The 12,289-nt window shown below is 43.9% G+C and overlaps 1 protein-coding gene across 2 annotated transcripts in view; it reads right to left on the bottom strand.

The window, feature by feature from the left end:
• Window positions 1-386: 386 nt before the first annotated feature.
• The window catches only part of kcnn4 (potassium intermediate/small conductance calcium-activated channel, subfamily N, member 4), a 46,281-nt gene continuing 34,378 nt past the window's right edge, over window positions 387-12,289 (bottom strand). For both annotated transcript variants that reach the window (XM_026913572.3, XM_026913571.3), the window contains one exon: window positions 387-2,194. In XM_026913572.3, coding sequence (XP_026769373.1) covers window positions 2,191-2,194 — 4 coding nt within the window. In that variant the 3' untranslated portion in view covers window positions 387-2,190. The remainder of the gene's footprint in view (window positions 2,195-12,289) is intronic.

Consider the following 12,289-nt stretch of genomic DNA (forward strand, 5'->3'; position numbering starts at 1 on the left):
CCAAAAGCTGCAAAATCTGTACAGTTACTTCATAGAGGTGTTATTAATTAGGCATAAGCAAAAACCTATGGCAGTTTTGTTTGGTTGTATTTGCAGTACAATTGTTGCCTGAATGTAAAATCAGATGGAGAAAGTAAGAATGAGATTCCTCTGTATAGAGTATTGCATCAAATAACAGAACAGGACATTTACTTTTCTTGGCTCTGTAGCAGGATTAATCAGAATACTTCATAGAGCTTACTTTTTCTGCACCTATTATATTACAATTGTGATGTGCTAACACTGATCCATTGAAGAAAATGACAGGAAAAGTCAGTATTATAGAATAGAAGTCACTTGTGTCAAAGAGCAAAAACCACACAGAGCCATGTTTAAAAAAAAAACAGTTTGTGGTTACAAGAACTATTTTTATTTCCACAGTTATGGAAAAACAGTTTTGTCAAATTATATGTCTCAGACAGGATTATAGCATTCTTTACTAATATAAGTCATAGTTATTTATTGAAAGTGCTACTACTGATACAAGGGTGTCTTTACTTTTATCTTGGGCACCAAATGGGGGAATACAGAGCCACATGCTACTGCTTATCTGTCAGTAGTTAAAAAAAAAATTGCCATGCTTAATTGCCATTATTACCATTGCCATTATGGCTTTTAATTCTTGTGACTGGTTTAACATGTTAGTTTTAAGTACTTTTTGTTCTGTTTGATTAGTGCTGTGTAATTAAGGATTTTTAAATAAATTTACACATCAGTTATATTGCTTCATTACAGCAACTAATTCCTGGCAAATTAAACAGACCATTTTCCTCTGAACTAAGTCAAAATATTTTTGCAATAATAACTGGTTTTCTATTTATCAATAATGGCTACAATCCAAAGTCTAGGCTGCAGCCTGAATACTTCGCTCTTCTGTCAGAAAAAATGAGAAAATTCACAGGGGGTTAGGGTTATTACATCATTAAAAAGCCTCCAACCCTGTAATTGCAACACAAAACGTTAAGTGTATTTCAATTTGAATTTGCAATTTAACTACTGTAAGGTATATTTTAGACTAGGTCACAAAACTACCCTAGCTAGATTTGGCAACACTTTTTTTTCTTACAATTTGACCACTGCATACATTTATATACATATATAAATACAGTGATATTGTGGCATCAACAAATTTAACTCAACCTGGCCACTGCCATTTCTAGAAGGTTCTAGAACTGTAAAATTCATCTAAAATTCAGAATATAGGCCAATGCTGTAAAACATCAAATGTTAGTCTAGATTGTTGCCTGAAACAAAAAAAAAATGCTGTATTTTATTCATTGTTTTCAATTTTTTAAACTTTAAATCAGATATGGATTGAATGGAAGACATGGATTGTCTGGAAGGAGCTACTACATTTCCTTGAAACATGAAAGCCACTGAAGTAACCTTCCTAAATCCCTTTAGAATTTGAAAACAGAGAATTTTGGAAGCTGATCATTATTTAAATTTGCTTTTATGCCATACCTGGAGTTCAACCCACAAACTTAGAGAGGACCATAGTAACTGAGTCAATGATAAGTGTAACATGGTGCATTGAAGGAAATGTGTGGCTTTACAACATTTTAAGTGAAGTAAATGGTAAGCAAACAGGATATCCAGACAGATGTCGTTCTTACATGATTTCAAACAGCAAAAACATTAGTCTCAGTTTTAATAATGCATTCTTTAAAGAATAAACACAGCTGGGCAAAATCAGTTAATGATAACTGATGAAATAAAAACAGTTCTTGGTCATAGACTTGGCCTAAGTGGACTGTACTGGCCCTAAACTGGACCTGCTGGAGTGGGCTCAAAAGCTTTAAGACCATTTTGACTTTTAAAGCAATATGGAATTTAAATAGGAACACAGTTTCACTAAACCTTCAAAGCATCAAACACTGAACCCCTTCCCTTTTGTTTTTTCAGTGTTGCAGATATAGATACACATAAATATTGTCATAAATACATTTGATTTTTGTCATAGTCCCATATTCAACAGCAATAATCTGTTTTCACAATAATTTGTTCACAAAAAAGTCCATGTAGCCACTACAGCCCCGGAGGTCTGTGGAAAAATAAATCATAAGTCCTCCATTTATGCTGATCCAAGTAGCTTTGTGCAGTTTTGATCTGAGCCTCCGCTGTAGTGTTTCGTAGGAGAAATATGCCACGTCACCTGTTTAGAAAAAGAATACAAGTAACACACAACCTCATCAATTACCTTTTTCCATCTCCTTACATCTAACATAAATGGAATGGTATGCGAATTAATGCTATGAATGCTGTATAACTGTATATAATGCTGTATATGTTTTAACACCTGGATACCTTCCTGTGTGCGTGCACACACATGCCAAGAACACAATGTCGCATCATGTCAACGACTGTCTGCCCATGGAACCTTCTTGCCAAGTTTGTAACCAATATTCTATTTCACCACGCCTAACTGCCAGGCGCGATGTTTTAACACCTGGATAACTGATACCAAAGTGTCACAAGGAACTGACTCACCCTAAGACTGATTGGATTCTGTCATTTCTGATTGGAGACTGTCCAGAAATGACAGCTGCAGCTCATACCTCCTGGAGGAGCATGCCTCTAAGTACTGCCCATGGGGTGGAGATACTCCCCGTAGTGTGTCAAGTCATGGCAGCGAAAAATGGTGAAAATGGGGCACCACAATGACACTACCAAGAACAGGATGTCCTTCCAAAATTTATCAGGGAGGCTGCGAAGAGACCTACGGCAACATTAAAGGAATGCTGCAGGAATATCTGCCAAGTACTGGTCACTCCCTGTATATTACAACAATCTCTCTTTCACATGGCAGGTCTATGGAGTAGTGTGGCTAGACTGAAGCACTTTATCATGAAAGAAAGACCCAAGCCTGCTTAAATTTTGCCAGCAGCAAAATGAAATTTCAACAGCAGGTTTTGCAGAGTAGGAAGCTGCCAAGGCATTCTCTCCATCATTGAAGTCAGCAGAGGACACCAGGGCCTCACAGGCCACTTCAGAGCCATGAGCAAGACTCTTTGTCCTGATTGCTAAATTCTGTGTGAGGTTGACAGAATCAATGGTAGAGGTGGAAACACATGTATTAGGCAGTGAAGCCAGTCATGGGCCAGTGCATCCTGACCTAACAGATTCTAGAATCAGCAGAGTGGTATATCAAACTTCCCTGAGATTTCAGACACCACACCTGGGTGTAGACGCAACTCTCCTGGGTGTCTGTGCTGACTTGACAGTGCATCTGTGGCACTACTGTGCCATCCCAGATAGTGAGGATAACCATCAGTGAAGCGTGCCATCCAATCTCATGCTGCCCTGGTGACTGATATATTCGACCGCTATGACATTCTCTGAATAATTCAAGATTCAAGACTTTTATTTGTCACATACACAGTTATATACAGTATATAACTTGCAGTGAAATGAAAGCCTGGTCTACTCCTCTATAGACTATGCATTTAAATAAATTTTTTTAATAAAAAATAATCAATAATTAAGAAATAATAAAAAAATTTAGAATAAGATAATAGAAATAAGAAATATATGTACAGGAATGTGCAAAAAAGGATGTACAAAATGCCAGTATGTTACATACTGTAGTAACAATGCAAAGTGCAGTGTGCGGCGTGTCAATGGCGTGCAGAGTGACTGGAGAGTCTTTATGGAGTCTTATGGAATCTGAGAGGTGAACAATTCCTTAATGAGGAGTCTGATGGCTTGAAGAAAGAAGCTCCTCCTAAGACTCTCAGTTTTAGCCATCAGACTACGGAAGTGCTTGCCTAGTTGCAGCAGGCTGAACAGACAGTTACCGGGGTGGGTGGAGTCCTTGGTGATTTTAGCAGCTCTAGCACTGCATCGCTTGGTGTAGATGTCATGCAGAGAGGGGATAGCAGACCCAGAGACCACTCTCTGCATTGCTTTGCGTTCCTGAGTTGAGCAGTTTTCATATTTGCTGATATGCAATGAGTCAGTAAACTTTCTATAGCCCCAGTATAGAACGTTTTCAGCATCACTGGGGAGACCCTGAATTTCCTGAGCAGTCTCAGATGGTACAGCTGTTGTCTGGGTTTGTTCACCTGAGCTTGGATGTGATTTTAACAATGGACATTGTCACAAAGCAGCTTTACAGAAATAAATGGATTCACAAAAAAAAGATATATTGTAAATATGTGAATTTATCCCTAATGAGCAAGCCAGAGGCAACGGTGGCAAGGAAAAACTAGCTGAGATGGTATGAGGAAGAAACCTTGAGAGGAACCAGGCTCAAAAGGGAACCCATCCTCATCTGGGTGCAACAGATGCAACAGTGCAATAATAAATAAATCCCTTCTATTATTGTGTACTATATGGACAAATAGTGCAATTGTGCAACCAATAAATTCATCACAGTTTTTGCAAGAAGTCCGGTTGGTTAAAATCTATCCACTGTCCACTGATGGAGTCCTGAGTACAAAGGTGTTCGTGGCAACCGCAGCCACAAGGCCACTACAGCAATCGCAGTCCCAAGCCATTACAGTACAGCTCCCAATATGTGATCTCCACAGTCCCCAGGTGGGACCATCCCCAGCAAACCAAATGGTTCTTCAGGCCGTCCATATGGGGCCACCAGCGAGCGAACTCAACCGATGAGAACTCCAACCAGAAGTAGGGCATCAGGATGGGTCAGGCAGCGAGGAGGAGCAGAAGGGCTCAGGATCACTGGCATTTCAGAAGTAGCATGTGTAGCTCGACAGAGAGTGATGGAGAGAGAGGGAGAGATTGTCAGGTAAGCTTTTGTCCTCTAATGGTTAAGGACAATGTACTTTGCGTGCAGAGTGCAAGCAGGGACTCCGGCAAGACTAGCTATGACAGCATAACTAAAAGGGAGAGCCAGAAGCTAACACAGACATGAGGGCACCCTGGGACATAAGGCAGCCAGCCACTCCACCGTCGACAAACCTGAGTGAACGCGTGAGAGTGGGGGGACGACAGCATCCAAACATCCCAGTTCACCACAACACTCTATGCCTGTGAACCCTCCAGACCTGCCCCTGTACCTAAGAAAAAACTATTCACTAAAGGCTTGACTAAACAAATATGTTTTAAGCCTAGACTTAAACACTGAGACTGTGTCTGAGCCCCGAACACTAAGTGGAAGGCTGTTCCATAACTGTGGGGCTTTGTAAGAGAAAGCTCTACCCCCAGCTGTAGCATGCACTATTCAAGGTACCAACAAATAGCCTGCACCTTTTGATCTGAGTAGGCGTTGCAGATCATAAAAGACCAAAGGTTCACTCAGGTACTGTGACGCGAGACCATTTAGTGCTTTATAGGTCAATAGTAGTATTTTATAATCAATACGAAATTTGATTGGGAGCCAATGCAGTGTGGATAAGATAGGAGTGATGTGGTCATATCTTCTGATTCTAGTAAGGATTCTTGCTGCTGCATTCTGGACTAACTGGAGCTTGTTTATGCATCTACTGGAGCATCCAGACAGTAAGGCATTACAATAATCCAACCTAGAGGTAACAAAAGCATGAACTAATTTTTCTGCATCGTGTAGTGACAATATATTTCTTATTTTAGCAATATTTCTGAGATGAAAGAATGTGATCCTAGTTATATTATCTACATGAGCTTCAAATGAAAGACTAGAGTTGATAATCACACCAAGGTCTTTTACTGCTGCACATGATGAAACAGAAAGGCCATCCAGAGTTATTATGTAATCAGAAAGCTTACTTCTAGCTGCATGTGGTCCTAGTACAAGTACTTCTGTCTTGTCAGAATTAAGTAAGAGAAAGTTAATAAGCATCCAGTTTCTAATGTCTTTTACACATTCCTCAACTTTATTAAGCTGGTGTCTGTCATCTGGCTTTGCTGAAACATACAACTGTGTGTCATCAGCGTAACAGTGGAAGCTAATACCATGTTTACGGATAATTTTGCCCAGAGGTAGCATATATAAAGAAAAGAGCAATGGGCCTAAAACAGAACCTTGTGGAACACCAAACTTTACCTTAGTATGAGAAGAGAAGTCACCATTTACGTTTACAAACTGATAACGATCAGTCAAATAAGACCTAAGCCAGGAAAGGGCCGTTCCCTTAATGCCTACTACATTTTCCAGTCTATCGAGGAGAATAGCATGATCAATGGTGTCAAAAGCTGCACTAAGGTCAAGCAGCACAAGCAAGAAGACACAACCCTGATCAGTAGTAAGTAACCAGTAGTAACCAGGTCTCTTGGTTTTTCTGATGTTCAGAGAGAGACAGTTAGCTTGGCACCAAGCTTCCAGTTTCACCACCTCATCAAGGTAGGAAGTCTCATTGTTGCTGGAGATGAGGCCCATAATGACTGTGTCCTCAGTAAACTTGACAATAGAAGTGCAGCTGTGAGAGGACACAGTCATGTAGAGAGAGTAGAGCAGGACACAACCTTGTGTGGCTCCAGGTAAAATTGCCCACTCTCACTACCTGGGGTTTGCCTATGAGGATGTCCAGGATCCGGTCACAGAGAGAGTCCGAGGTCTCTGACCTTTGAGGCCAACCTATGTGGGACTACAGTACTGAAGGCTGAGCTGTAGTCTATAAACAGCAGCCTCACATAGTTCCCTTTGTTGCTGTCTGTGTGGGTAAGGGTGGTGTGTAGGACATGAGCTTTGGCATCCTCAGTAGACCTATTGGGGCGGTAGGCGAACTGGAGTGGGACGATGGTGTCGGGAATGGAGGAGCAGATGAAGTTTTTGATAAGCCTCTCAAAAACCTTCATGAAAAGTGATGTGAAGACTACAGGATGATAGTCATTTAGGCAAGAGGGCTTATTGTTCTTTGGCACAGGGATAACAACAGATTTTTTTAAAGCAGGTGGGGCTCACACACTTAGCTAGGGACTCGTTGAAGATGCAAGTGAACAAACCAGCAAGCTGATCAGGGCAGAATCTCAGTACACAGCCAGAAATGCCGTCAGGATCGGCCACTTTCCTGATGATCACATGCTTCAGAGCCCTCCGAACCTCATCCTCTGAGACGGTGATTGCTATCTCAATTCTAACAGAGCTGCTTCCTTCTGTAGCACAGTTAGCCTTGAAGCATGCACAGAAAGAGCTCTCACCGAGGCGGAGGATTTGCATCTGAAGGTGCTGATAGGTCCTTAGTCCCTGCCACATGCATCAGGAGTCATTAAGCTGGAAATCCACCCGCTCCCTGTACCTGAGTTTAGCAGCTCCTGCTGCACGTCGGTGAACACAGCACACCGCTTTGTACTTGCTCGTATTCTCTGACCTTGCGTTGTACGTGGCCATGCACGCACACTGTGGCTCGGATTGTTTTATACACTCAGAGTCTCAGGTTACAGAAAGTCCTTATAGTGACGACGTGTGTTGTTTCCTCAGTTAGCATGCTAACAAAGCAAACTCGTTGACATCAGCAGAACATGTCAGTCAACATTGTCAAGTGCATCCCGTAGCACAGCTTCTGATTGGGTGGACCAGCGCTTCACTGCCCTCCTCTTCGGAGCTTCCTGTACTAGTCTTTATTCATATTCCAGCTTGAAGAAAATGGCGGCAGGTTCCAATTTACTGAAAACCGTTAGCGAGTTAGCTTTGTAGCCATTACTGAACTGAGAATAGCAGTGGTCCAATGTGTTTGCCCCTCTAATTGGACAGGAGATAAAAGTCCAGCATGACCTGCCCAAGGTTGGCTTTATTAAAGTCCCTAGCCATGATGAAGGCAACGTCTGGATGTTTGTTTAGGTAGACACTGAGCACATCATGGAGCTTAGACAGAGCCATGCTTGTGTCTGTCTGAGGAGGAATGTACACAACAGTGGCGATGATCGATGTAAACTCATGGGGCGGGTAGAATGGATGGCGCATAATAGTCAGATGTTCCATGTGAGGTGAGAAGGAATGTGACAGAGTGGTAATATTCCTGGGGTCACACCATTTGTTGTTGACCATGAAACAAACCCCTCCACCTCTGGATTTACCAGCCTCTGCTGTTCTGTCCATCCATAGAACGGAGAAGTTATCCGATGGCATTACAGCTGGGTCTGGTACCAAGGGGGTCAGCCATGTTTCAGACATTGTATGTTACAGTTCCTGATATCCTATTGGAATATTTTCCTGGCTCTGAGAGGCTGGACATATGTGAGCAGAATTCTGGGCAGCACATTTCCCCCAGCACATTTCCCTCTATGTTTCTTTTTTCGTTGCTTCTGGGGAGCTCTTGCATGGCCACTGTTCCCCTCCGTGTTGCGGAGTATCTCAGATGGCCACATTGGTTCGGTGGAAAAAAACATCGCGAAATAGGTGAGTATAGTGGTTACCGATGTTCAAAGGTGTTCTGTTGTCATATATGATTAATGCAGATGTCGTCTGTGCAAAATGAGAGATTAAAAATAGATAAAAAAAAAAAAAAAGTAAATAAAAGCACAGTCTAAGTGGAACAACCAGGACAGTGTCCCGACATGGTGGTGCCATCTTGGAAGAATGGACTAGAACATGGCGGTGTCTCAGAACTGGTAGGAAGAACATACTAGAGCTAGATAAACCACCCTCAGTTCCAGCTAATTGATGTGTTCTATCCTCAAACTGAAGCTTCATATGCCTCCAGTGACTCTGTGACACCACACTGCTCCCCAGCCAGTGAAAGAACGTCTGCTGATGGGGTACTTCTCCCAGGCAGACCCCTTTCTGGAGAAAAGCCTTACTCCTCCAGAGAGTTAGGGCTTGTGCTCCTTTCAATGAGACAAGGATACATTTCCGTCTATGGTATTTAGGGTTTAACTGTAGGCTGATGACCCATTTCTGAAAGTTCCTGCAGCCCTATGGGGAATACTGCTGCAGCTGTGGATAACAATCCAAGCAACTTTATCAAGAGCCAGAACCACACATAGCCGCCTGTCCGAATTTGCTTTGCAAGTTTAATAATGTCCATCACACATTGGGATGACAGAGTGGCTACTATTCTCAATGAACCTAGTTTCATAGTGATTGTGTGGTCTGTTTTGGTAATAGGGAGCTTTTCTTCAAGTTCACTGTGATTGACTTGATCCAAGATGGTGGCGCAGCAGTAGCTCACAGCAGCCGCTCCGGATCCAAAATGGTGCTAGTTTTGTTTTTACTTTTTAATGGCACATGGACATCGGAGCAACCGGTGTCCATGTCTACTATCACCAGCCACTAATAAAGTACAGAAACCATGCAACAACCAGTCTGCATGATGATCTGCTGGAGAAGCTATGTGACCTCAGCTTGCTGCAGGGACCAGGCCTCCAGCCCTCGGTGTCGCCTGATGCTGGTGGCCGGGGGAGGTGTCGTAAGCAGTGTGCATGGCGTGAGTTTAGAGACTGATGCATCTTTGTTTTCACTGAGTCATGGCTCAGCGACAGAGTTTCGGACGCTGGCATTCAGCTAGACGGGCTTGCCTCATGTCGTGCCGACAGAAACGCAGCTCTGTGTGGTAAGACTAGCGGTGGTGGCTTTTATGTTTACATCAACACAGAATGGTGCAAGAACTCGGTGCTAGTTTCTAGTTACTGCTCATTGTTGGTGGAGTTTGTGACTGTTAGATGTAGACCATTTTATTTACCATGGGAATTCACCACTGTCCTTATAATCGGAGTGTAAATTTCCCCCAGTGCTAGCGCTAAGGAGGCACTCTGTGAATGGTATGGGCATGGTAATGATATAAGCGAACTGCAGAATTCACACCCTGATGGACTGTTTATTGTTGCCGGAGATTTCAACCATGCAAATCTCAAGTTAGTGCTCCCTAAATTCCATCAGCATGTGGACTTTGCAACGAGAGGGGCAAACACGTTAGATCTTGTTTACACAAACATCGCCGGTGCATACCAGACAGAGCCCTGCCCCCACCTCAGTTCAGACCACATATCTGCTATGCTAATCCCAAGACATCAGTGACCAGCTACATCAGCAAGTGCATTGATGACGTCACTGTCTCCAAGATCACCACCACACACTCCAACCAGAAGCCATGGATGACCGCAGAGGTGTGTGCGCTGCTGAGGACCCGAGACTTCAGAGCAGGCGACAAGGCGGCCCTAAGAACAGCGAGGGCCAAACTGTCCCGGGCCATCAGAGAGGCAAAGCATGCACATGCACAGAGAATCCACAGTCCCTTCAAGGCCAGTGGAGACATGCAGCGCATGTGGCAAGGCATCCAGGCCATCACCAACTACAGGACAACATCACCTGCCTGTGACAGTGATGCCTCCCTTCTAGATGCGCTGAACAACTTCTACTCTCGGTTCGAGGAGCAGAATGACGTGACGGCGAGGAAGGCCTCCCTTCCTCCCAACTACCAGGTGCTGTGTTTAACCACGGCTGATTTGAGGAAAACTCTACACCGAGATAACCCATGGAAGGCTGCTGGACCAGACAACATTCCTGGCAGAGTGCTTAGAGGATGTGCAGACCAGCTGGTGGTTGTTTTCATGGACATTGTCAACACCTCCCTGAGTAGCGCCGTCGTCCCAACGTGCTTCAAGGCCACCACCATCGTCCCTGTGCCGAAGAAGTCTTCAGTGTCCTGCCTCAATGACTACCATCCCGTTGCACTCACACCCATCATCATGAAGTGCTTCAAGAGGCTTGTCATGAGGCACATCAAGACCCTGCTGCCGCCCTCTCTGAACCCCCTGCAATTCGTGTATTGTCCCAACTGCTCAACAGATGACACCATCATCACCACCCTCCATGTGGCCCTCACCCACCTGGACAAAAAAGACACATATGTTTGAATGCTGTGCATAGACTTCAGTTCAGCAATCATTGCTCAGCACCTGACTGGAAAGCTGAACCTGCTGGGCCTGAACACCTCCCTCTGCAACTGGATCTTGGACTTCCTGACTGGGAGACCTAAGTCAGTCCAGATCAGGAACAGCATCTCCAACACCACCACACTGAGCACTGAGGCCACCCAGGGCTGTGTGCTCAGTCCACCGCTGTTCACTCTGCTGACCCATGACAGTGTAGCAATGCACAGCTCGAACCACATCATCATGTTCACAGATGACACGAATGTGGTGGGTCTCATCAGCAAGAATGTCGAGTTAGCATACGGAGAGGAGGCGCAGTGGCTAACGGACTGGTGCAGAACCAACAACCTGACTCTGAATGTGGACAAAACTAAAAAGATGTTTGTTGACTTCAGGAGAGCAAGGAATGAAGGAGTGTCTGCTGAACATCGGTGGCTCCTCTGTGGAGATCAAGAGTACCAAATTCCTTGGTCTTCACCTGGTTCCTCAACCCTCCCCCCCATCCTGACCATGTTCTACAGAGGGACTATCGAGAGCATCCTGAGCAGCCGCTACACTGCTTGGTTTGGAAATTGCTTGGCACCGTCTCGGATCGCAAGACCCTTCAGCGGATAGTGAGGACAGCTGAGAAGATCATCGGGGTCTCTCTTCCCTCCATCACAGACATTAACACCACAGGCTGCATCCGCAAAGCCACCAGCATTGTGGATGACCCCACGCAAACTCTTCACCCTCCTGCCGTCTGGCAAAAGGTACCGAAGCATTCAGGCCCTCACGGCCAGACTGTGTAACAGTTTCTTCCCCCAAGCCATCAGACTCCTCAATACTCAGAGACTGGACTGACAACACACACACCCAACTGAACACCATCCCACTCTCTTTGCAGTTTTTGCACATTTCTGTATTTACTACCTGCATTTTTGCTGCTACTGTATTTATAAAATATTGTATATAATTTTTCTGTCATTACTATACTCTCTACCTGGCTGCTACCCAATAACTGCCCATATATAGTAAATGTCAATATATAGTATAAGCTTATCTGCTGAATACTATGTCATAGTATGTTATGTTTACGTTCACAGCAATATATTATATTGTTACTCGTTTGCACTACTGTTACATCTGATTCATACTAGAACTGTGTACTAGTCTGTGCTGCACTGTCTGTCTGTGCTGCACTGCACTGTTTCGGTAATTATTATACTATCTTGTGCTGTTTGCACATGTTTGCATGTGCACTTTATGTAGAAGTGTGTAGTCTCTTGTAGTTCTGTGTTGTTTTATGTAGCACCATAGTCCTGGAGGACCGTCATTTTGTTTTACTGTGTATTAACTAGCTGTATATGGTTGACTTGAGACCAAGCACTGCAATGTGTGCAAGGAGGGTCGACATATCTCTGATGTCTTACTGCTTGTTGGGGGAACACACAATCTTGTAACTGCATGTATCATGTAACTATTACTGGTACTAGAGAGAGGCTGAAGTAGAACT

Source organism: Pangasianodon hypophthalmus, chromosome 1 (assembly GCF_027358585.1).
Source record: "Pangasianodon hypophthalmus isolate fPanHyp1 chromosome 1, fPanHyp1.pri, whole genome shotgun sequence".
NCBI classification, from domain to species: domain Eukaryota; kingdom Metazoa; phylum Chordata; class Actinopteri; order Siluriformes; family Pangasiidae; genus Pangasianodon; species Pangasianodon hypophthalmus.